Source organism: Armigeres subalbatus, chromosome 2, assembly GCF_024139115.2.
Source record: "Armigeres subalbatus isolate Guangzhou_Male chromosome 2, GZ_Asu_2, whole genome shotgun sequence".
Classification (NCBI taxonomy): domain Eukaryota; kingdom Metazoa; phylum Arthropoda; class Insecta; order Diptera; family Culicidae; genus Armigeres; species Armigeres subalbatus.
Window position 1 is genome coordinate 52,581,922 of NC_085140.1, and position 26,634 is coordinate 52,608,555.

The 26,634-nt window shown below is 41.6% G+C and overlaps 1 protein-coding gene and 1 long non-coding RNA gene across 3 annotated transcripts; both read left to right on the forward strand.

The window, feature by feature from the left end:
- The first annotated feature begins 10,603 nt into the window (after positions 1–10,603).
- Positions 10,604–11,171, forward strand: LOC134214393 (uncharacterized). The gene is made up of 3 exons (XR_009979767.1): positions 10,604–10,744; positions 10,817–10,886; positions 10,965–11,171. It is a non-coding gene; the product is annotated as an uncharacterized LOC134214393 (long non-coding RNA).
- Positions 11,172–12,956: 1,785 nt separating this feature from the next.
- LOC134208655 (toll-like receptor 3) lies at positions 12,957–21,339 on the forward strand. 2 transcript variants are annotated; one of them, XM_062684419.1, is made up of 3 exons: positions 12,957–13,227; positions 13,292–13,587; positions 20,788–21,339. In XM_062684419.1, exons 1-3 carry the CDS (start codon positions 13,160–13,162, stop codon positions 20,862–20,864), a joined length of 441 nt encoding a protein of 146 aa, XP_062540403.1. In that variant the 5' UTR covers positions 12,957–13,159; the 3' UTR covers positions 20,865–21,339. The 2 variants fall into 2 exon arrangements, with proteins under 2 accessions (XP_062540403.1, XP_062540402.1); XM_062684418.1 differs by having other exon boundaries at positions 13,292–21,339.
- Positions 21,340–26,634: the final 5,295 nt, after the last annotated feature.

Genomic DNA, 26,634 nt, shown 5'->3' on the forward strand with positions numbered 1-26,634 from the left:
TCGCTTTCGTCAGGGCCAATAGAGATCAATATCAAAGCTTTCAATACCCTTCGGGATAGAAATTGTACTTGGGTGCCAAATCCAATATTCTAGTGATAAAATTTTATGCCTGATTTTCATAAATAGCGTCAAAACTAACAGTGGATAATTTTTCTGATTTAACCGCGAAGTGGACGAAGGACTTCGCTTGACCATGCCTAAAAAAAACATAAGATGTCCAAATCTCTCACATAATATTTGGATTAAAAAAAAGCACCGATAACAGCTCAAACATTAATAAACTATCAATCGATTTTCCATCAAATGTTGGATTTTTTGGCATTGATCAAGAAAATCTAGATAAACATTGTTTGATACTGACCGCACACAAAGCGAACGTGACTGAATGATCGTCCCATGTTACCAATTCTAAATCTTATCACCCGAAATCCCATGTCCGGGTGTTTCCTTCCATCTACTACTAACAATGTTGTCTCAGAAAAGAACACGTACCTGAACTCACCTGAACTGCAATTCTAAGCTCGCTTGTCCGGCTTATTGGCCTGTATCAAGCGAAAAGTCCCGTTAGGAAATAGAAGGCAACAAGCGTAAAAAAGAAGAAGCCCTTCTCGAACGCGTTCATGATAATGACGCTTTGGCTGATAAAGAAGCGGGATACAAGACACTGGCTGATTGGCCCATCAATTGGGAAGCACAGAAGATTCAAAATAAGGTATAAAAGAAAAGTTCATTCGCTCGCAGAGCATTCAGTCTTTTTTATACCACCACTACAAATTCGCGCTTATTTGAAAAGATCGTTTTCTTACTTTTTGGACTTAACCGAAGCAAACGGCCTTTTTCAAGGCTCTTAAAAATAAGAGTTAAAGAGTTAAAAATAATGTTCTCCTTCAGTCGCTATCGCACGGATTAGGAGGCCCTACATCCCCTGCTGGGCCAACTTGTGGCTTATTTCAGGCAGTCCTTCAGTGGGAAGGTTGCCACTGTCGAGGCTAATATTTCGTGACCGGACAGATACTTCCTGAATTGTTTTTGATGATTCTTGTTCGAGGTAGATTTGATTTCTGTGTCGGTTTGATGAAAAGATTTTGCCAAGGAATGGTATGCAACGCCGATTATTTATTCAAAATAGTTGATGTGAGAAATTTGGACATATTATGTATCTTAACCCTCTAAGACCCGGGACGAACGGATTTTTTTCAAATGGCTCGCATTCAGCACCTGATCGTCGGAATTCCTCGCGGTTTCGTTTGTGCTCAATGGGAATAGCTATATTTTTGCTCTGATACATTTTCAAATAAAAATTTTTGTTCAGGTCCGAGTTATTGCTAAAAATAAGTGTGCACCCCCGCGCGTTTTTTTCTATAATTCAAACATCTCTTCAATATTCTGGACGTGTTCATGCCCAAAATTTATCAAATCACCCATCAAACCAACCCAAAAAGATATTTGTAAAGATTTTTAGTCGATTACGATGTTTTCACCATTTGACTAGGGCAGGATTGACTGAATTCAGGGCCGCATTCAGGGGTTACAATGGTAGAGTATGGGCTAAAAATTCAATTACAATGAAATTTGCATGAGCATGCGGCTGCACAAATTTAAGAATCAGGAGTTTTAAATATTTAATTTTCAATTGAAATTGACTTTCTGAAATTCTTATCAGGGCCGGATTTAGGGGTCGAAATGGGGGTGACCAGGGACCATATCACCAATTGCAATGAAACTGGGCATGCGACTGCTCAAACTTCATGAAAACACATCAGGAGCTCAAAGAATTTTGTATGATTTTGAAATTGACCTTCTGAAGTTTTGACCAGGGCCGGCTTGAGGGGTCCAAATGGGGAGAGCAAGGGCCATATCACCAAAAACAATGGAACTGGGCATGCGACTGCTCAAACACCATGGAAACACATCAGGAACTCAAAGAAATCTGTTTCAAATGGAAATTGATCTTCGGAAATTTCAACCAGGGCCGGATTTAGGAGTGAAAATGGGGAAGGCAGGGGCCATATCACCAATTGCAATGAAACAGGGCATGCGACTGCTCAAACTTCATGAAAACACATCAAGAGCTCAATGAATTCTGCTCGAACTTCAAATTGTCTTTCCGAAATTTTGACCAGGACTGGCTTCAGGGGTCCAAATGGGGAGAGCAAAGGCCATATCACTAATAGAAATAAAACTGGGCAGTGGGCATGCGACTGCTCAAACTTCATGAAAACACGTCAGGATCTCAAAGAGAGTGAATTTGAAATTGATCTTCTGAAATTTCAACCAGGGCCGGATTCAGGGGTGAAAATATGGAGAGCGGGCTGCTTAAACATCATGAAAACACATCAGGAGCTCAAAGTATTCTGATTGAACTTGAAACTGCTCTAATACAAATTTCAGGAATTTCTCCTGAAAATACTCCAGGAATTCGTCCAGAAGTTCCTCCGGGAATTCCTCCAAAAGTTCCTCCAGGAATTTCTCCGGAAGTTCCTCCAGGAATCTCCCCGGAAGTTTCTCCAGGAATTTCTCCGGAAGTTCCTCCAGGAATTCATCCGAAAGTTCCTCCAGGAATTCCTCCGGAAGTTCCTCCAGGAATTCCTCCAGAAGTTCTTCCAGGAAATCCTCCGGAAAATCCTCCAAGAATTTCTGCCGAAGTTCCTCCGGAAGTTCCTTCAGAAATTCCTTCGGAAATCCCTACAGGAATTTATTCGGATATTCCTCCAGGAATTCATTCGGAAGTTCCTCCAGGAAATCTTATAGAAGTTCCTCCGGGAATTCCTCCGGAAGTTCCTTCAGGAATTCCTTCAGAAATTCCTCCAGCAATTCATTCGGAAATTCCTCCAGGAATTCATTCGGAAGTTTATCCAGGAAATCCTATAGAAGTTTCTCCAGGAATTCTTTCGGAAGTTCCTTCAGGAAACCCTACGGAAGTTCCTCCAGGAATTCCTCCATGAATTCCTCCGGAAGTTCCTCCATGAATTCTTCCGGAGTTCCTCCATAAATCCCTCGGGAAATTCCGCCATGAATTATTCCGGAAGTTCATCCAGCAATTCACACGGATGTTCCTACAAGAATTTCTCTCGAAGTTCCTCCAGGAATTCCTTCAGAAGTTTCTCCAGGAATTCTTCCGGAAGTTCCTCCATAAATACTTCCGAAAGTTCCTCCAGGATTTCTCCGGAAGTTCCTCCAGGAATTCCTCCGGAAGTTCCTCCAGGAATTCCTCCGGAAGTTCCTCCAGGAATTCCTCCGGAAGTTCCTCCAGGAATTCCTCCGGAAGTTCCTCCAGGAATTCCTCCGGAAGTTCCTCCAGGAATTCCTCCGGAAGTTACTCCAGAAATTCCTCCGGAAGTTCCTCCAGGAATTCCTCCGGAAGTTCCTCCAGGAATTCCTCCGGAAGTTCCTCCAGGAATTCCTCCGGAAGTTCCTCCAGGAATTCCTCCGGAAGTTCCTCCAGGAATTCCTCCGGAAGTTCCTCCAGGAATTCCTCCGGAAGTTCCTCCAGGTATTTCTCCGGAAGTTCCTCCAGGAATTCCTCCGGAAGTTCCTCCAGGAATTCCTCCGGAAGTTCCTCCAGGAATTCCTCCGGAAGTTCCTCCAGGAATTCCTCCGGAAGTTCCTCCAGGAATTCCTCCGGAATTTCCTCCAGGAATTCTTCCGGAAGTTCCTCCAGGAATTCCTCCGGAAGTTCCTCCAGGAATTCCTCCGGAAGTTCCTCCAGGAATTCCTCCGGAAGTTCCTCCAGGAATTCCTCCGGAAGTTCCTCCAGGAATTCCTCCGGAAGTTCCTCCAGGAATTCCTCCGGAAGTTCCTCCAGGAATTCCTCCGGAAGTTCCTCCAGGAATTCCTCCGGAAGTTCCTCCAGGAATTCCTCCGGAAGTTCCTCCAGGAATTCCTCCGGAAGTTCCTCCAGGAATTCCTCCGGAAGTTCCTCCAGGAATTCCTCCGGAAGTTCCTCCAGGAATTCCTCCGGAAGTTCCTCCAGGAATTCCTCCGGAAGTTCCTCCAGGAATTCCTCCGGAAGTTCCTCCAGGAATTCCTCCGGAAGTTCCTCCAGGAATTCCTCCGGAAGTTCCTCCAGGAATTCCTCCGGAAGTTCCTCCAGGAATTCCTCCGGAAGTTCCTCCAGGAATTCCTCCGGAAGTTCCTCCAGGAATTCCTCCGGAAGTTCCTCCAGGAATTCCTCGGAAGTTCCTCCAGGAATTCCTCCGGAAGTTCCTCAGGAATTCCTCCGGAAGTTCCTCAGGAATTCCTCCGGAAGTTCCTCCAGGAATTCCTCCAGAAGTTCTTCCAGGAATTCTCCAGAATTCTCCGGAAGTTCCTCCAGGATTCCTCCGGAAGTTCTTCCACGAATTCCTCCGGAAGTTCCTCCAGGAATTCCTCCGGAAGTTGCTCCAGGAACTCCTTAGGAAGTTTCACCAGGAATTCCTTCAAGCTCCTCCAGGATTTTCTTCGGAAGTTCCTCTAGGAATTCCTTCGTAAGTTCACCAGGAATTCCTTCGGAAGTTCCACCAGGAATTCCTTCGGAAGTCAAAAATTCCTGGAGGATCTCTGAAAGTTCCGAAAGAATTCCTGAATTCGTGAAGTAACTTCTGCAGAAATTCCTGCATGAACTTCTGGAGGAATTCCAGGAGAAACTTCCGAAGGAATTCCTGGTGGAACTTCCGAAGGAATTCCTGGTGGAACTTCCTGGAGCACCTTCTGGAAAAATTCTTGAAAGAACTTCCGAAGAAATTCCTGGAGGAATTTCCGAGAGAATTCCTGAAGGAACTTCCGATGGAATTCCTGGAGGAACTTCCAATGGAATTCCTGGAGGAACTCCCGGAGAAATTCCTGGTGGAACTTCCGGAGGAATTCCTGGAGGAACTTCCGGAGGAACTTCCGGAGGAAATACTGCAGGAACTTCCGGAGGAATTCCTGGAGGAACTTCCGGAGGAATTCCTGAAGGAACTGCCGGAGGAATTCCTGGAGGAACTTCCGGAGGAATTCCTGGAGGAACTTCCGGAGGAATTCCTGGAGGAACTTCCGGAGGAATTCCTGGAGGAACTTCCGGAGGAATTCCTGGAGGAACTTCCGGAGGAATTCCTGGAGGAACTTTCGGAAGTATTTATGGAGGAACTTCCGGAGGAATTCCTGAAGGAACTTCCGGGAAATTCCTGGAGGAACTTCGAGGGAAATTCTTGCAGGAACATCCGGATGAATTCCTGGAGGAACTTCCGGCGAATTCCTGGAGGAACTTTCGAAAGTATTTATGGAGGAACTTCCGGAGGAATTCCTGGAGAAACTTCCGAAGGAATTCCTGAAGGAACTTCCGGGAAATTCCTGAAGGAACTTTGAGGGATATTCTTGTAGGAACATCTGGATGAATTCCTGGAGGAACTTCCGGAAGAATTCATGGCGGAACTTCCCGAGGGATTTATGAAGGAACGTCCGGAGGATTTCATGGAAGAACTTCCGGAGGAATTCATGGAGGAATTCCTGGAGGAACTTCCGTAGGGTTTCCTGGAAAAACTTCCGGGTGAATTCCTGAAAGAACTTCTATAGGATTTCCTGGAGGAACTTCCGAATGAATTCCTGGAGGAATTTCCGAATGAATTCCTGGAGGGATTTCCGAACGAATTTCTGAAGGAACTTCCGGAGGAACTTCGGCAGAAATTCTTGGAGGATTTTCCGGAGGATTTCCTGAAAGAACTTCCGGAGGAATTGCTGGAGGAACTTCTGGAGGAATTCCTGGAGGAACTTCCGGAGAAATTCCTGGAGGAACTTCCGGAGGAATTCTTGGAGGAACTTCCGGAGGAATTCCTGGAGGAACTTCCGGAGAAATTCCTGGAGGAACTTTTGGAGGAATTCCCGGAGGAACTTCTAGAGGAATTCCTGGAGTATTTTCCGGAGAAATTCCTGAAATTTGTATCAGGGCAGTTTCAAGTTCAATCAGAATACTTTGAGCTCCTGTTGTGTTTTTATGATGTTTGAGCAGCCCGCTCTCCATATTTTGCCCCTAAATCTGGCCCTGGCGGAAATTTCAGAAAGTCAATTTCAAATTCAAACAGAATTCTTTGATCTCCTGATGTATTTTCAAGAAGTTGGAGCAGTCGCATGCCCACTTTCATTGTAATTGTTGATATGGCCCCTGCCTTCCCCATTTTCACTCCTAAATCCGGCCCTGGTTGAAATTTCAGAAGATCAATTTCCATTTGAAACAGATTTCTTTGAGCTCCTGATGTGCTTCCATGGTGTTTGAGCAGTCGCATGCCCAGTTTCATTGCTTTTGGTGATATGGCCCTTGCCCTCCCCATTTGGACCCCTGAAGCCGGCCCTGGTCAAAATTACAGAAGGTCAATTTCAAATTCAAACAGAGTTCTTTGTGCTCCTGATGTGTTTTCATGGTGTTTGAGCAATCGCATGCCCAGTTTCATTGCTTTTGGTGATATGGCCCTTGCTCTCCCCATTTGGACCCCTGAAGCCGGTCCTGGTCAAAATTACAGAAGGCCAATTTCAAATTCAAACAAAGTTCTTTGTGCTCCTGATGTGTTTTCATGAAGTTTGAGCAGTCGCATGCCCTGTTTCATTGCAATTGGTGATATGGCCTTTGCTCTCCCCATTTAGACCCCTGAATCCGGCCCTGGTCAAAATTGAAGAAGGTCATTTTCAAATTCAAACAGAATTCTTTGAGCTCCTGATGTGTTTTCATGAAGTTTGAGCAGTCGCATGCCCTGTTTCATTGCAATTGGTCATATGGCCCCTGCCCTCCCCATTTTCACTCCTAAATCCGGCCCTGGTTGAAATTTCAGAAGATCAATCTCTATTTGAAACAGATTTCTTTGAGCTCCTGATGTGTTTCCATGGTGTTTGAGCAGTCGCATGCCCAGTTTCATTGCTTTTGGTGATATGGCCCTTGCTCTCCCCATTTGGACCCCTGAATCCGGCCCTGGTCAAAATTTCAGAAGGTCAATTTTAAGTTCAAACAGAATTCTTTGAGCTCCTGATGTATTTTTATAAAGTTTGAGCAGTCGCATGTTCAGTTTCATTGTAATTGGTGTTATGGCCCTGGTCACCCCATTTCGACCCTAAATCCGGCCCTGATAAGAATTTCAGAAAGTCAATTTCAATTGAAAATTAAATATTTAAAACTCCTGATTTTTAAATTTGTGCAGCCGCATGCTCATGCAAATTTCATTGTAATTGAATTAGCCCATACTCTACCATTGTAACCCCTGAATGCGGCCCTGAATACAGTCAATCCTGCCCTACTCAAATGGTGAAAACATCGGAATCAACTAAAAATCTTTACAAATATCTTTTTGGGTTGGTTTGATGGGTGATTTGATAAATTTTGGGCATGAACACGTCCAGAATATTGAAGAGATGTTTGAATTATAGAAAAAACACCCCCGCGCACACTTATTTTTAGCAAGAACTCGGACCTGAACGAAAATTTTTATTTGAAAAAGTATCAGAGCAAAAATATAGCTATTCCCATTGAGCACAAACGAAACCGCGAGGAATTCCGACGATCAGGTGCTGAATGCGAGCCATTTGAAAAAAATCCGTTCGTCCCGGGTCTTAGAGGGTTAAAGGCATGGTCAAGTCAAGTCCTACGTCCACTTAGCGGTTATGTCACAGACATTACCCACTCTTCGTTTTTTTTAATCCAAATATCCAAATATTATGTGAGAGATTTGGACATCTTATGTTTTTTTTAGGCATGGTCAAGCGAAGTCTTCGTCCACTTCGCGGTTAAATCAGAAAAATTATCCACTGTTAGTTTTGACGCTATTTATGAAAATCACGCATAAAATTTTATCACTAGAATATTGGATTTGGCACCCAAGTACAATTTCCATCCCGAAGGGTATTGAAAGCTTTGATATTGATCTCTATTATTGGCTCTCTGAAGAACCGTTTGTTTTTTGGACATACATGTGGCTTTTCTTCAGCCTGTCTCGGCTCATCACCGATGCCGGCCGGTCTCGGCTCGACTCTGCTGCTGCTGCCGGTATCTGCTCAGTATTGCTGCTTTGTCGGGTCTGTAGGGTGGACTGCTGCTGTACTGACTAGGTTTCGGCTGATGATGGTGGCTTCGATGGTGTCGAGCCCATTAAAGCGGTCGGTGCAGACTTAATTCCCTGCTAAAAGGTGTGAGTGCTGTTCAATCGATGATGCGGTTGCTTCGCTTGTCCCGGTCAGATCCTTTCAATCGCGTTGCACTATTTTATGGCTTCTCGGCAGACCCAGCGGCTGCTCATTCGCTGGTGTCTGCACCAATGAGAACGTGGTAATGGAATGATGCAAGAATTATGCGGTACCCATATTTATAGGTTCCCTTGATCTCAATGTTTTTCATTGAAAGCAGTTTCATGCCTATTGAAACAAGTTTTTCGGGTCTTATCAAGCATGGACATGCTTACCGCAGAAATTCGTCCATTGAGACGAACGCTATTAACGTTTAAAATCTTTCAACACAGCGTAACGCGATCGATTTGAATATTTTGGAATGACACCCGGTATAGTAAAGAGAGACGTAAGTCCTACGTCAAAAAACTTGTCTTATGATCTCTCTCATTAATTCAGGATCTTCCGTATTATTTTGATCCCGGATTATAATAAAATATTTCAAAATTGAGGATCTTGTTATACGTGTTATATAGATCAATGATGCCAATTGTATACTCAGTCAAGTTAAGAACCAGAATGAGGGGCTAGCAAAGTTGTTTTTTTTTTCTCGCAATCCTTACGTTAAACCTAACTTTGCTAGTGGTGCTCTTATCTAATTAAACAATGCAAGGCGCATTACTAGCGAGTTAGGTTTAACGTTTAACGTCAGAAAAACCCAACTTCGCCAGCCCCTGTCTGGTTTTAACTTAACATAGATAGTCTACATAGCTTCATTCTTTATTGAACCATTTCATAGCCAAGATCCGGGAACAACTGGATGGTGAATTTGTGAGTTTAATCAGACTAGATTCGATCTAGAACTTATTACGCTGAATCTAACTCGAATCAGTCCTGGGTATTATCCTCATAATGGTAATGGCTATAGATAGTGGAATAAATAGATGAGCGAAGATAAATCCTCTGTCTCCAAACGAACTGTCAAACGTGTCTTCAAACGAGCATGACGTCACGATTTCAATGGAAACGTTAAGGGCTGTGACGTCATATGCGCGTGTGCACGGGCAAAAAAATCGACTCAGCCATGCTTTCGCTCATCTATAGATTCTACTATCTATAGTAATGGCCTTCTCGTGTGCAATAAAAGAAATCAATTATTCATAGCGTTTCCCTGTTGAAGTTCAAAAACCTACAATAAAAAATAAGAAAAATTAGCGAAATACAAAACGCTGAAAATAATGTTGATCAAGCTTCTCGAGCTGCAGCGTATATAATTGATTTTTTGACATTCCTTTGTTTTGACAATTTTACTCCAAAAATCGGCTAGAATCAATGTTGACTATGATGAGTTCCATTGTTTTCTACCTCTTGAACTTCAAGCTCCAGGGATCTCACGCCGCCATTACCGAGCGCAAAATACTGGATAAGTTTTTAAATATCCGTATAGTAGCCTTACATGGCGGTTTGGCGTAATATAGTGCTAATGGTTACTTGGGAACCTTTGAGTAGATTGATCCGTCTTAGAGAGGACAATGAATTCGGTGAGTCAATTGGAAGAAAACCCATTCTTCGAGCGGATTGCTACGTCTATGTTACATTTTATGATTTGAGAGATTGTTTATTGATAACGATGTGAATCTATTGAATTGAATAATAGGAAGTATTGTTGAATATCACTCCAGAGAATATGTAAAGAGAGATAAATCGATGGATATTGATCGAAGAGGCATATTCGGATCAGTGTTGGGAAATGTACAATAAAACATTTTGATTATGTAATTGTTTACATTTTATCCAGTCAAATTTCATGCACTGTACGCAACATTTTTACTTTTTTTTTCTCATTTCAAACTATTTCTTGCTGCTGCGCGAGAGTCTTGTGCCGTCGGTGCTGTCATCATTTTCGTGAGCTTGATACCTTCTTGGTTGTTATAATAGAGGCAATAAACTATAGAGGACGATTGACGCTGCGGTTCCCTTGGTTATCGTCTCCAAACATGTTGAGTACCTATCTGTCAAAACGTACTGATTTTTCCTTCGTTGACATTTAGTGCCCTATCATCGCCAGCAAAAGATGTTTGTAACCGTTGGTCCCAATTTTGTAGCTTGTTGGCTCCTCCACAAGCATCCCCATGTCTTGTCCCCCACGCCAGTAAGATCCTAACACCTAGTCCGTCCATGATAATAGTAGGACAGCCTTACTGGTGGCGATCCTTGCTGTTCGAAATAAAAAATTCGGCACTAACGTTCAAAAAAATGAATAGCACTTGTTCAATCATTCCCACCCTCACTGTACTTTCCGCGGTTTGAGCATGGACAACAACCCGTAACGGTTAAATTAAAATTAAAACCCTGCGCGGAAGTGCTGCCAACTGTTACGAAGGATCGAAGGATGACATTTCGATTTTTCGTAAAAGTAAAGAGAGAAGAGAGAAAAAAATAGGAAAAAAAGTAATAAAACTAGACCGTAGACTAATTGGGTTCTTCTTTCCTGTCTGGACTACAAAGACAGTTGTAGTGCGCGCCGTTAATAAAAGTTATATTCCAGAAGAAAAAAAACCTAAATAGTTAAAAAGTGCATGCATATGTAGTGAATTTGTGCTAGAAATAGTTCATACTTAAAACCTTAAAGCTATTAGTACGGGTAATTCATAGTAATAGTACGGAAAGTGTTCAATTGTATAATTATTGTATGCATTGTATCTTTTGTTATCAGTGAAAAGATAATAGCCTCGAAAATCAAGCCAATTCACCTTCAGTAGGTGCTAATTAGTGTAGAAGAAAAGGTAAATTGTTTGAGAGAGTGGTGTAAAATGCGCTGGGAACAATAGAGATAATTTGGTGTACTAATTGCTACGGGACAGGTCCGAATCTGCTCTCGGGCCTTTTCTTGTCTTTCTTTGTCCTCGGGAGTGACCCCGTTGGACATTTTACTCTGCAGTGGCATCCAGGAGCGTTGGTCGACAACGGAATAAGCCGGAAGAACGCCATATAGGGGTCTAGTGCGATCTACGAGGATAGACAAAAGACCATCGCCACTCTCAGCCGCCATCACGCCCACCTGGTCGCAGTCCCGCAGGCCCTCCCATTAAGACGAATTTCGATTGGCAACCGTCGTCACCAGCCGGCCCTGTCACGTCGCTTACGGTAGCAGGCCCTGTTAGTCAGACGAATTTCGATTGGTATCCGCCGTCACTAACCTCCATCGTGCCAATTCCGGTCGCTGGCCCTCCCATCCAAACGAAGCTCCGTTGGCAACCGCCGCCATCGCGCCAATTAAGGTCGCAGGTCGACACACCCGGACGAAAAGACGATCGACGACCACGATTCTCGGCCACCATCACGCGGATTGGATCGCAGCCGTGCACCTCCCGCTACCGATACCTTAGTCACCTCCATCAAACGCCATTTCGGGATATTTCCGTGCCTACTCCCCGCCGTCAAGCCAACTACGAAGCTCCGAGACGGTCCGAAGTACTGCTGCTACGCAGTCCGAAGCATTCAAGCCAGAAAGCCGCATGATCGCTCCGTCTCGTGACCCGAAATCCTCGTTCTCCGCTGGAGGTCCCCCGTCTTCTCCACCACCAATGCTAGCCAACGAGATCATCGGCGCCGACCACCCTCTACAGTAAAGAAAAGCGCAAGTACACCAATGTCTCTCTATTTAAAATGCCCCAGGGGCGAATAAAAATGTATTCTATGTAAGCTTAGTGGTGTAATTCTATGTTAGCTAAATTTGGTGGTCAGGTTATTTAAGAGCTGCACTCCCTCATTCTATATGCATTGCGTTGTTCCGTTTCCGTACCTGAAAGGGGTATTCAAGCCTTGGTCTTGGTAGTCCACTTTAAGAAGACACCTTTACTTTGATTTTGGTCCGCTTTGGTCAAGATAACCGGTTGGTTTATATTTCTTTGCAAGGTTTCCAGTTTATAGTGCTCCTGCTAAAGGTAAGTGAACGGTGGTGTAGTGTGTAAACCTGTGCTTGAACGACCCAGTGCTCGACAATTTCCCACCCAAATTCCTTCTGAGCAGCCGAGAGGCTTACATGTTTCGCCAGTGACGACAGCGACAATCTTCCTCTATCGTTTATTACCTCTATTGTTGTTACATTTCTTCTTGAGCCTGGTAAGCTCAACCACTGAAAGCCTTCCGGAATCAGCTGTCGCTATGCAATGAGAGTTAGAATGTGTAAACTGAGATGAAATCGGAGATAGTTGAAAAAGTAGTTGACAATTTCCTGAATTTATGCTTGACGGATATTTCTTGAGTCTGATAAGCTCAACCCAAAAGAAATGTTTGAGAAAGATTTTAGTTTCTGAATTTTGATACTTGAGCCTTGATTTGAGAATTTGAGTTTCCCATCACGGCTCAAGATATACTTCATGAGCCTGAAAAGCCATACAAGAAAAGCTTTTATTGTTATAATTTAAAAAAACAATAGAGTTCGTTGAAGTCGATGAAGTGAAGTCGAGTCAAGTACGAGACACTGAAGACGGCCTTACTGTTGAGGTCGAAATACGTATCTGTCAAGATACAATTAAGTGGTGGAATTCAATGGGATTGTACAAACTCGTCTTATGACAAGTACTTCTCATAAGCAAATAAAAACTTTCAGTTAACTGAAATTCAAATTGTTTTGAGAATTATTACCGTGTATTATGTGGTTAAAACAAAAGCCTTTTCAAAGAGTGGCGCTGAATAAAGAGAGAGAAAGAGATAACGGACCTTTGATGCGCCTCAGCGAAGGACACGATCAGTTTTGAGACAGATGTCATAGAGTGTAGTGCGGTTGAAAAAGTAGCTGTTTGTCCAAAAAAAAATGAAGAAAAAATATAAAGAAAAGAACGACAATGAAATCCAAATAGTTTGTTGTGTTTTTATTAAAATAAGAAACTCCGACAAAAATGATTTGATTTTGTATAAAAAATTTTGAAGTAGTTTGTCGGGATACTTTTTCATTCTCTGGATTCAATCCTTGCGCACAGGGGTATGTATTTTCTGATAAAACCAGCTAACTAATAAAGGTATGACTCAGTAACACTTAACAAGCCAGCGCAAAATGTGGGACTTCTTTGGTGCTTACCTCAACATATGGATTATATGTTTATTTTATGATACGTACTTATCGTAAGTATCGATTTTTGACACGCCACATGCATACTACACGTAAGATAACACAAATTAATTGCAGAGTAAGTGGAGCAAAGCAATACGATCCATTGGCAAACTGTTCCGAAACTCAGGCCGGAACAGTTTATCTTACCGCCTGCAACCTCACCCAGTTGGATCCACACCATTTCGAAGATCATGGATATTTGACAACATTGGTGATGAGCCACAACCGGCTGTTTCATTTCCCACGCGATCAATCACCGTTTCTTTACCATCCGACTATGTTACAATATTACTGCAACTTCTGTGGCATAACGGACATCTACGAACTAACGTTTTCCGAATTGAGACAACTCAAGATATTGAGTCTTCAAGGTAATCAAATCAAGCATATTCCTTCCAGCGCATTCAACTTCAATTGGATTGAAGTTCTGAATTTGGCCGATAATCAAATCCAAAGGTTCAACCATCGACATCAATTAGAAACCATGCAGCATTTGTGGAAGTTAAATATCAGTGACAATCGTGGATTTGAATTGAATGAGCTGTCAATGGATTTTCGTGAGTTAAGCTGGTTAGACTGTAGTAACTGTGGACTGCAGTTTCTGTCGGCAGATTGGTTTCGGCAGGTGGGAAAACTTAAAAAATTGTTCCTTGACAAAAACGAGATCAAAGAAATTCCAAGCAAGTGCTTCTCTGAAAACAATAAATTAAAAAGTGTTGTACTTAATGGGAATCCGATTGCAGAGATAGATTTTGAGAATAACAACCTAGAGAGTTTGTACTGTAGAGGTTGTAACTTGAAGATAGTTGACGAATGCACATTCAGAGACATGCGAAATTTGAAAATACTAGATTTGAGTTACAATGGACTCAGAAGCGCGGAGGAAAATTCTTTTATGCTCAATACTGCTTTGAAGATCGTGATATTGGATTATAACAATTTGACAAGTTTCTCAGTTGAGCTGTTGAGAAGTTTACCATCGCTTCAGATATTGTGTGTCGATTACAACCGTTTTCATTTAAATGAACATGTGACTAGATTTAAGAACTACTACGATGCATTAGGTCTGCGACAAAACTGTACTGCAATCGATCCAATGGATCAATTCGAGCATTTCTTGCCTGACGCCGTGCTGGACGGAGAAGTGTTTTATCCAAATGATTTTCCTTTATGTAGTAGTGAGCAAAATCTATCATTCCGAAACATTGCGTGGATCCATCCGATGAGATATGCTAACTGCCCGGACTTGTTGGATCTTAATATGGATAATAATAGTAAGTACATGTTCCCAAAAGGAAGGCATTTTTTGCACAGCAATTCGCTAAAATCATACTCTTGTCTTCATTGTGCAATTGACGTTATTTATCCCGAAACATTTGAGAAATTGCCGGAACTAAAATTCATTGCTTTAGGAAACAATCATTTAAAACAAATTTTATCATTAGATATATTAACCTCCGTTCGAAAGTTAGAAACTATTGGTCTTGCAAACAACAATATGAACCTACTACCATCAGAGCTGTTTATTGGCCATAAATCGCTAAGCAAGATAGACGTAAGTAACAATGGGCGTTTGTGGCACACGTTCAAGTTGCCTTTGCTGGATCAGTTTTGGGTAACATCCCTTTTGGCGTCAAACTGTGGCATCGACCGAGTTAGATCAATTACGTTCAGTTTAATGCCATCTTTACAAGAATTGCACCTCTCCGGAAATCCAATTACGACGGTAGAACCAAACGCATTCCAGAACAACGAGAAGCTTCTAAAATTATTACTAGACAATACCCATTTGAGAGTGCTCTCACCAGAGACTGTTGAAAACCTGGGTCAATTGAGAATTTTATGTATGTTTTCGATGCCTCACTATTGCCACGATGACTTCAAAGAAAGCAACACTCGATTGGGAGTATTTATGAGACATAAGAAGCTATATTGCTCAGAAGGAGAAGCCTTCGTGAAAGATTTGTTGGCAAACCTTAATGTCGAGGAATATGGGGAGACTACGAACAGTGGTACAGTTCCCTATGACAGGAAAGGTGTGGCAAATGCAATTTTATGTTGCTTTATCATCAGTTTGCTGATTTTCTCGAGTAAATGTACAAGCATATCAAACTGATATTCTGTTATCAGAGCTGAAACTTGATTTTCCAGTCCCTTGCCAAAATAAGACGTAAAGAATACTTTCAGTCTCCGGTCATAAAATCCAGTCTGACTCTGAATCCCAAATTCTGGGACCAAAATCTACATGACTTTAAAAGAATGCAAAGTCTACGTTCGTTTATTTTGTATTATCTACTAGTGAAAACCACTTATAAACTTTAATGAAACCCGAAACTGTTTTATTTTTGTAGAAATGTAGATGTGTAGAAATGAATGTTTTATGAAGAAGTGAATATTTTTAAGCGTTGTAGTGAAATTATAAAGACACTGAAGCATTCCAATTGATTCCAAAATTCAGCATTTAAAAAAATGTTTGTCTTAATCTAGAAAATTTATCATAGAAATTTAAGACTACCCAGGTAATCAACAAGCATTGAAGTAAGTACTATAGCAGCATTAAACTATAGCAGCATTATTGCATTGTATATTCTGTATATAAGCATTTAGAAAAACTGGCTGTTCTAAATAAGCATTCTCAAAGCAATCATGAGAGCCATAGTCTTATAAGTAATAGTATTTTGAGCGCACAGTGTTGTTATTCGTGAAGTGCAATGAAAAAGCTACATAAGTGCCACTTTAAAGCATTTAATGGTCATACGTTGGATGTTTTCCAATATGAAACCATATACAATTGGACAATCTTTAGAACTAATATTAGGTTATTCCTTTTCAACGGCTCAACATTAGGGTAGCGGCAGGAGTGCTTGTCGTCAGTTTTGGTAAAATCACTCATAAATCTCAATCAACGAGCCCTCCCGTACAAACGAAATCGTCTGCGATTTTGAAGGGATGCATCACGCCTGAATTTTTCATGCTGAAACGCATCATTTTACTCATTAGCCAAAAAATCATTTTGGTTCAAAAACGCATTTGAAATCAATTTGGGGGCAATTTATTGCTTCTATAGGGGAAGTTGGAGAGACTTGATCCCCGGGGAGACTTGATCACCCTTTGTTTTATCGAAAACTAAAGTAGTTTTTGTCGTGTCCTCAGGAGACGGCTGCATCCGAATCAGCCGTCTCCAGCTGCTGCTCGATCCGCAGCAGCTCCGAAGCACTACTGCTTCCCGCGAAATACATCACAAAACTGGATGCTCACTTCGTTCAACTGTCACCTCTCGCATCTAGTACTCATGACTATATGCCCTCTTATTCAGTCAATATATTTACTCATACCCCTCTCAATCCCTACATCTTCCTCCTGCTCTACTATTTTACAATTTTATTATTATTATTTTGCTCTGCTTTATAATGCCCAAGAACATCAATCTTACACCAAATACAGAAAAAAAATCATCAACAATATTCTAGGCAAATCCTTGCATACAAGTTCTTACTATCTGTTTACATTTTCTAACACTGAACTCAAGTCAACCACTGATTTCGGCGATTTCGAAATGCAGTCATGGAAAGAGTATATTGTCACGACCGTCCTCTGACATCTCCATGCTCTGCATATCCGTGCTCGGTCCGGCTTACTGTAGTGAGAAAACTCTTAAAAACTCACTGCAGTAGCGCTCGAGGAATGAGCTACGATGCGGATGGCTTGTCAGCTGCTGCTTCTAGCTGATGGGTCGGAATGGCTCGACGGGTGAACCTCGGTTCAGCTGGCTTGCCGACTGCTGGGCTGGTTGCGCCCCGTTCGGCTGGTTTGCCGGCTGCTTGGTTTGATGCGCCTCGGCTCGCTGGCTGTTTGACGTCTACTGCAGTGAGGAAACTCTTAAAAACTCACTGCAGTAGCGCTGTGAGATGAGCTACGATCCGGCTGGCTTGCCGGCTGCTGCTTCTTGCTGATGGGTCGGAATGGCTCGACGGATGAGCTTCGGTTCGGCTTGTGGAAAACCGAAATAAGTCAGAAAGGAACCACCTAGGCAGATGCCTCGTGTCTTACCTCTCCGATGGTTGACAGTCGAATGTGACATGTTGGCTTGATGCCTGTGCGAGCCTGCTATGATGGTTCTCGAAGTGAGTGTTCGACACGCAATAGTGAGTAGCAGATAATATGCTTGTTCTACACTAGAACGTAACAGCTCTTTCACACCCACACACGGCTGGCTTGCCGACTGCTGGGCTGGATGCGCCCCGTTCGGCTGCTGCTTCGATTCGGCTGGCTTGCCGGCTGCTCGTGGAATGAGCTACGATCCGGCTGGTTTACCGGCTGCTGCTCCGATTCGGCTGGCTTACCGACTGCTGGGCTGGATGCGCCCCGTTTGGCTGGCTTGCCGGCTGCTGCTCCGATTCGGCTGGCTTGCCGGCTGCTTCGCTTGGTTCGCTGGCTGGACGTCTACTGCAGTAAGGAAACTCTTAAAGACTCACTGGAGTAGCGCTCGTGGAATGAGCTACGATCCGGCTGGCTTGCCGGCTGCTGCTTCTTGCTGATGGGTCGGGATGGCTCGGTTCGACTGCTTCCTTCTAGCGCTCCTACGATGTGCACTCGTTGACGTTCGTCGTAATTCTCCGCGATGCTCTGCAGCGCATGCAGTTTTATAGGCAGTAATCTTCTTCTTTTTCTTTTTCATTGCCATGAATGACGTGTATAGCAATAAGGGACATCGCACAGTAACAATGGGCGGTCGTTTTTTTTAATCGATAAAAACTGCAATTTATCAATTAAAATTTGTTTCAATAATTTCAAAATAATTCCTTTCTTCTTTTTTTTGATTCTGCTTTTATTTATATTGTTCATTATGGCCAATGACGCTACATATATCAGGCTCAGGAACATCAATCTTGCATCAAAACCAGAAATAGCTCTTCAACAATATTCTACGCAACTCTTTTCTGACATGTTTCTCTCTTTGTTTACATTTTCTAACACTGAACTCAAATCAACTACTGATCTCGGAATGCAGTCATAGATAGAGCTTATAAGGCTCTAGAACAGCAATCTCTCATCAAAATCAGAAACAAATCATCAATAATATTCTACGCTAGTATTTGCTTACATGATCTTACTCTTTGTTTACATTTTCTCAAATGAAACATAATAAACCAATGATCTCGGAATGCAGTCATGGATAGAACTTACCAGCCTCTAGAACATCAATCTTGCATCAAAATCAGAAACAAATCATGAACAATATTCTACGCAACTCATTGCTTACATGTTTCTATCTTTGTTCACATTTTCTAATACTGAACTCAAGTCAACCACTGATCTCAGAATGCAGTCATGGATAGAACTTACCAGGCTCTATAACATCAATCTTGCATCAAAATCAGAAATAAATCATCAACAATATTCTAGGCAACTCATTGCTTACATGTTTCTCTCTTTGTTCACATTTTCTAACACTGAACTCAAATAAACCAATGATCTCGGAATGCAGTCATGGATAGAACTTACCAGGCTCTAGAACATCAATCTTACATCAAAATCAGAAATAAATCATCAACAATATTCTATGTAACTCATTGCTTACATGTTTCTCTCTTTGTTTACATTTCTAACACTGAACTCAAGTCAACTACTGATCTCGGAATGCAGTCATGGATAGAACTTACCAGGCTCTATAACATCAATCTTGCATCAAAATCAGAAACAAATCATGAACAATATTCTACGCAACTCATTGCTTACATGTTTCTCTCTTTGGTTACATTTTCTAACACTAAACTCAAATCAATCACTGATCTCGGAATGCAGTCACGGATAGAACCTACCAGGCTCTAGAACATCAGTCTTGCATCAAAATCAAAAACAAATCATCAACAATATTCTACGCAACTATTTGCTTACATATTCATACATTGGTACCCTCTCGGGGGAATGATTGTTAACCCTCTCGGGGGAATTATACACTGAGGACAGAGCCGCCTCGCAGCTTAGTGTTCGTTAAGCACTTCCACAGTTATTAACTACGAGGTTTCTAAGCCAGGTTACCATTTTTGCATTCGTATATCATGAGGCTAGCACGATGATACTTTTATGCCCAGGGAAGTCGAGACAATTTCCAATCCGAAAATTGCCTAGACCGGCACCGGGAATCGAACCCAGCCACCCTCAGCATGGTCTTGCTTTGTAGCCGCGCGTCTTACCGCACGGCTAAGGAGGGCCCCATATCTGTGCAAATAACGATGACCAGTCGATAAAATGATTGTATTGTTTTTGATTTTCAAGTTAGAAGTAACATTATTGGAGAAACAGCTTGTTTGCAATAGTTTGATGCGCTTTCATTCAAAAAAATCCGTGAAAATTTGGCAGAATTCCTGTCATTGTTTTTGATTTCTATGAAAGCGGGAGAGAATAATATGTAAATATCGCGTGACCTCTCTCAATGAAATGAAAATCTCAGTACTGGTAAAGATACGTTTTGAGGCGTATGGGGCGTTGAATTTTCGTGAAGTTTTGTTTTATTTATTTTAACCTAAACACATTTTAGAAATTGAACGTAATTTTTTTTTTAACTGAAACAACATTAAAGCAATTTATATTGAATATTTATTTTTTAAATTCAAATCAAATTTTTACAATGAAAGTCAAACGTTAAGATTCACACCTTAACAAATTAAAAACCCAACTTAATTCACCGAGTAGTGATACTGCCTTTCTCGCATTTAGCCAAGACACCAACCTTATATGGTGCTAATATGGTTCAATGTACCATTTTCTTTATAACTTTTAAGCCCAACGGTTGATCGTTATCAAACACAATAGTGATCAACTAGGCTTTGCCCCCTGTCGAATGAAACTTGTTGCGAGAAGATCGGTTGAGGATTACTATATGAAAAGTTGTCTAATATTTTTCGTAGCTTTTGTGCACACACATACACACATACATACACACGGACAGACAGACATTTGCTCAGCTCCTCAAGCTGAGTCAATTGGTATATAATACTATGGATCTCCGAAGCTCCTATAAAAAGTTCGTTTTCGTAGTGAAATGATAGTCTTTCGGTACAGCTTTGTTGTACGAGAAAGGCAGAAAAAAAATCAACAGAAATTCATTAGAATAAATAAAATCATAGAGAAATATTTGTTTTTTTTTTGCGACACATAATGAAAAGTTATATTTAGGCCTATTGACTACTTTAGGATTTTGGAATATCTAACATTAATTGAAAGAGAAATATTACCAGCAATATAAAATTTTTCTATTGCTCATTTCGTAAGACGTTACGAATTGAGTAAAAGAAAATATATATACACACCAAGCATAGCTAATAAAAAAACACTACAAGCTCCACAAATAAAATAATGAAGTAATGAAACAGCATGTGAGATAATGGCAAAATTAAAATGAATAAGCACGATATAAAAGAAAGAAAAAATAATTGGAGATAAAGTAATGCAAGTCAATCAAAATAGAAGAAAAATTGATTATTTTTTGCTAATAGTACAATAGTACACAAAAATAGAATTATTAAAATGTAATAAAAAGGAAAAATAAAACTTTTCTTCCTTTTCAGGGGTAAGGGACGGAAATATGTTTGTAAATAATCATACGTTGAAGATAACCCTTTCTACAGAACCATCACAATCGTAAATTACATCATTATGTTAAACGACTAAAGAAAAAAAATTACACACCATTTTTGAAGAACTTTATGACAATGTAGAAAATAAGTTGTATGAATTTGTATTAACTTTTCCAATTTTTGAGAATAGCTAAGCTATTCTTCCAAAGGGGGTAGTTGTGGCATCCCGCTACTATTCCAAATTCCCCATAATTCATTTTATCTTAATTGGTGATCCGCAATAAATCATTCATATTGTTCAAGCTATCCATGCGCATCTACGCAGTGGCGTAGCCACGGAAGGGGGGGGGCATCTGCGTTACATATGTGTAATTAATTCACGGTCGAAAAACGGCACCGATTGATAGTTGTGTTTGCTGCGCTTTTGGGTTATTCCAAATATTGTGACACCTGTGTTCAAGGTAGAGTAAGCATATAGAATATAGCAATATAGCATATAGCAACTAGACTTTAAATAGGCAAAGAAATAAGATTCTATATTTAGACGGCAAACCGTACACAGTTTCTCATTAAGATGACAAACCACCTCAACTACGAACAGTGGTCCGTATTACAGGAAAGGAGTGGTGAATGCTAGGGTATAATGACCAATAGTGGACGCAGTCAGCCTAAAATATAAAAACACTGTTTATTTTTATATGTAAATCTGCCCTTAAGCGATATTGCCGCATGCGTCACTGTGTTCCGGTGCTTAAAGCCGCAACTTGACAGCTAGCACCAAGATTAGCACCTAGTTTCCGTCTTCAATCGCATTGTATGCAGATGACAGCCATTTCAGGGGGATGCCTTTAACATGTTATCCGGATTTGCTTGATGAGCTTTCTTTTGTCGATAATTTCAGTAACATGTTGTTAAGGCCATAGGATTGCGGTATCGTTTGACGCAGCCGTATCTTTCGACAGTGATTCGCCGCGTGAAGTTTTGTGCAAGTACCCATTTGGGAACAATACAAAAACCGCTCTTTGCACCACATCCAGAGAATCTGACAATAAAACTGTTTGGTACGCTTTTTGTATGAAAAAGTCAAAATGTTATTAGACATAAAATTTCAAACACATAAAAAGCATGTTATGAGTTTACAAATAAAACTTAGTTATAATCTTTTGTGCTTGAAGAATTTTGATAGTTTCACTAAAAGCTCAAAATAATGTTCTTATCTTTTCAATTTATGGAACATTCGTGATTCATCAATCACGCTAGGCAGTGGGAATATGACATAGGTCCCAACCGCAAATTTCACACGTGACTAAACTGGTCAAACCGTTCTGGCATTTTTTGCCTTTCTCGTACAACTAAGTTGTACCGAAAGGCTATCATTTCACTCCGAAAACGAACTTTTTATAGAAGTCTCTGAGACCCATAGTATTATATACCAATCGACTCAGCTCGACGAGCTGAGCACATGTCTGTCTGTCCGTGTGTATGTATGTATGTATGTGTGTGTGTATGTGTGTGCACAGAAGCTATAAAAAACATTAGACAACTTTTCGTATAGCAATCCTTAACCGATTTTCTCGCAACAAGTTTCATTCGACAGGGGACAAAGCCTTGTTGATCACTATTGAATTTTATAACGATCGGTCATTGCGTTTCAAAGTTATTAAGAAAATGGTACATTGGACCATATAAACCCCATATACGGTTGGTGTCTTAACTAAATGCGAGAAAGGCACCACCAACGCTAGGTGGATTAATCTGGGTTTTTGCTATTTCTTCCTGGAATCCATCAATAGTCATATCAATGAATCTGATTTGCATTTATATTTATGATGTGATTCACCTTCGACCGCAATTTGTTCTGACTCGTATCTCCTATCTATTTATACAGAAATCACATCATTCTCTGCATCAAATAAACATTACAACTCTGCAACATTGTAAAAGGTATTTGCATTGACCTGATCCTTACATGCACTCACAGGTCCGTATTTGGTGTTTACCCGTCAAACAGCTCTGTGTTACAAGCGTTTTCAATTTGTTCTCAAATTGTAAGCAATGTGCTCACTGGTGGAGAACGAAAACGGCGGTGCAGAAAAGCGGAAGTGCAATTCATTTTCCCACCATCAAGACTTTTCCAGTACATATAATAGTTGCAAACGAACGAACGACGCGACACTATTGCTACAGTACAAGCAGATAGAAGCATGTGCTGGGAAACGTGGTCGGACGAAGGAGTGAAGCAGAAAAACTTCACTGATAATAATAGAAGTGATTCGAAGCATTTCTCATACCCCTAACGTTCGTTCGTCCTTTTGGAACAATATTGTTCCACAACGGGGACAACCCGATATACACAATTCGACTTCCTAGCAGCCACCAGCTCCAGTGCTGCCAGTCATCTAGACAGATCGGAAAAGTCTGGCGGGTAGGACAATGGCTCTGCCGACAGCTCACTGATAACCACGTGAAAGGGGAACACTGTGGACCGGTTGCTGCCATTTCGGTGGATCGCTACTAGCAGGGAAACTGTAGCAGGACACAGGTGGAGAGTATTCACTTTTTCAGGTTTCGCGTGCCGGCACAGACCAGGATTGTCACATTTATTTAATTCTATATGCATGCTCTCGCGTAGTTGTATCTGCAGTTCACATGCAGGGACAAGAGATTAAAAAGCACTACTGGCGTTGAACTAAGATTTAAGACTGAGAACCAACTTTTGAGGGATCGAACCGTGTATTGTGGCGTCAAATTGTTAATTCAGTGTTATCTGTTTAAATGTAGACTAAATAAATGAAATGTTGAACGCACGTGCATTGCTTATGGGAATTCAACAATAGGCGACAAAATTATCCGTTCAACATGTAGCGGTTTCCGCTATTTAAAAACGGCTTAGATTTCTTAGTCACGAACAAACATTATACGCCTTTACAGTCTACTCTGTGCTTCGCCTTTGGCGTATTGAAGATCTCATCTAGGGCGCCCAGAAAATTGTTCCATTCATCTTTTCATTTGTATTTCCTTTCTATTTTAGACTTCCTTTTTCATCAGGTAAATAGTGTGACGATGTGACGATGACGATGCTCCCTGAGCTGACATTCTGATACCTGTATCAGTAATTGACAGAAAACGGCATTTCGGAAATTAGTCAAACGGTGGTTTACGGATGTCAGTTCCCATATGTTAAATGCCAAAAAAGTTACCCGTTTCACCCCGTCCAAGACTAGAAAGCGGTCCAAAAGTCAAATCGGGCTGACTACCCAGTAAATACAATAACAAGAACCTAAATTCGAACACGAAGCGACATAAACTCTTTAAAGGACAGTAACTAAATACATTCAAATTACACGCATTTGGACCAGTCTAACGTCTCAACTCTGGGTTTTTATTTCGGCTCCGATTAATTCATACATGGAACACTCAACAAACATTTACATGGAATTTAATGCATTTATTTTATCTCCCTGCATTCGCCTAGGCCTAGCATCTCCCACTGATTCCCTCTGAGCTATCTGTGTGTGCGTGCAATATTTCTAATTCTACATGCGTGTGCTCTCTTCCCTCTTCTCCTTTCGAGTTCTCTTCGCCGGCGGTATCTCCGGCTACGAATCTTCCTCCTCAAGCTGACTCCGACAATCTTCTCTGTACTCACTCTCACTTTCGGTGAGCTTCACACGGGAGCCGCATCAATATGCTAACTACGGACTAACGTAAATAAATTGTTGTGCCTCTAATTAATGCTGTCCAATGAGCAGCTCGAAGTAGCTCGAAGTTGTTCCCGTCCTGCTCGTTCTTTTTTGTCAACAAACGGGCATGAGCGTGACAGGAACAACTTCGAGCTGCTCATTGGACAGCACTATTGAGTCTTATGGCCATGGACGACACAAACAATTATGCATGCATGTTACTCACGGTTTTGCTTAGCGAGTTTGGAGCGGACCTACGGTTGGGGCCGGAGCTGCTTTGCGCTCTACTCCGGGCCAGAAACTCACGCCGATGGACGGCGTATTGCGTCGATGTGGTGGTCACTCACTACCTCCGGTGCGCGGGCTTACGCATTGGCGCGGTACAAGCGTCCGTTCGTCTCCTGGCGCGCAAAGCAGATTGTTGAGGCGCCGTCGGTAGTCGATGATGACGACGACAACGGCGATCTGCTGCTATGCGGAGGTACGATGAAAATTGATTGGATGCTGTTTGCGGTGGGTTGGCTTCGCCTGCCAAAGGTGCGAAAATGACGGTACGCAACCTTCTCCGGCCAAGTGTACCCCGGGAACTTTGCAGCCGATGCGTGGGGTCAAAAACGGTCGTAATGGATTGGTGTAGTGTGTCGGCTACCTTTGCTGCCACGGACCTAATTAACGTTTACATTAGCACATACGCACGAGGTTTGAGGCACATCTTATATATTCAAAGTACACAAATTTACCTTTCTGAACAGAAATCTACGCACACTGAATCTCACAGGATTAACGACACTGAGCTTAAAACAAACTTATGCTCGACTAGAGGGAAACAAAGAACGTATATTAGCTAACAACCTACTAAAAAAAACTATGTCACTTTTACCTTACAAAACACACTACGGCACGGAACAAAATTGACCGCTTTTGCCTCTTCCACGGAACGGAACAAAGTGAACGATTCCGGGCTGGAAAAATCCTCAGATACCGCGACATTTTAGACATTGTCTCCAGAGTTCGCGAAATTCAACGAAGTTGAAATTTGCGAACCCGAGCATCAAACGAATTATCCACGAAATCCCCCAAAATCGTGCATCTCATTCCCACAGACGATTCAAATTAGCCAGTTAGCTTGCTCGCTAAGAATCGTGCCAAGCGTGGAATGCCGGACAAGCCAAAGGTCAACGCAACTTCAAAAGACCGGCTTGCGGGTCGTTGGCCGCAAGCCACGCGCTACTTTTGGCGTCATGATGCGCTATATGCTGGCTAAACCCCATGTGTTTCCTTGGTAGCTGACTGTAGGGAACTCATAATATTCAATTCTTAGCGTAGGTAACTCAATGGCGTACTTCTTCTAGACTATTCTTGCGGTGACCCAACACAAAGATTTATTTTAAAAGACGCAACCAGACATGCAAAGTTTTATAATTTAAATAAATAACAAAATAAATATATTTACAAAGATAAACTAAACATTGAAATAAATAAATAAATATGGCGTACTTGCTACATGCCTTGCTACAATAGATGGTAGTATCATCATCATCATCAATAATACGCCAGGCATAGGTGTATCGCCGCTATATCCAACCAGGTATCCAGGTAGGTAGGTATTGATTACGAGGCTCTTCCGATAAATACGACAAGGAGAATGTCTCAAACCTTTCGTTCATACCGGGTAAACCACTACTGTGCAGGTTTTCCGACAGTACTTCTATAAAAAAAAAATGAATCAAAAGCGCTCTTAATATCCAAGAATACTAAAGCCAATTGCTTCTTGTGCGCATAGGCCAGCTGTCTACCTGAAGAGAGCAACGCTAGACAATTATTTGTTCCTTTACCTTTTCGAAAACAAAACTGAGTAGGGGAACAGACGGTTTTGGCAGGTTTTGTTCTATTATTGGCAGGGGGGTTTTTGTCGACCGAATTTTAAGAAATTTAGCCACAATATTCTTTGATATTGAAAGAATGTTTGAGCCAAATTTGAGAATAATCAGTCATAAAAAACCCCCTGCCAATAATAGAACAAAACCTGCCAAAGCCGTCATTACCCCTATTTGAAAGCAATGCAATGGGTCTTCCGATGACAATTGACCGCCAGCTAAGGGTTGCGTACTTAGCTGGTAGTGCAGCCTGGGCACTGTTGTCCTTCTGACATCAG

Excerpts from the sequence above, each read along its gene's own strand:
- LOC134208655 (XM_062684418.1), top strand. The coding sequence starts at position 13,160 with ATGTGGGACTTCTTTGGTGCTTACCTCAACATATGGATTATATGTTTA. Across the intron at positions 13,228-13,291 it reads TTTTATGATACGTACTTATC|AGTAAGTGGAGCAAAGCAAT; the intron begins GTAAGTATCGAT and ends AATTAATTGCAG.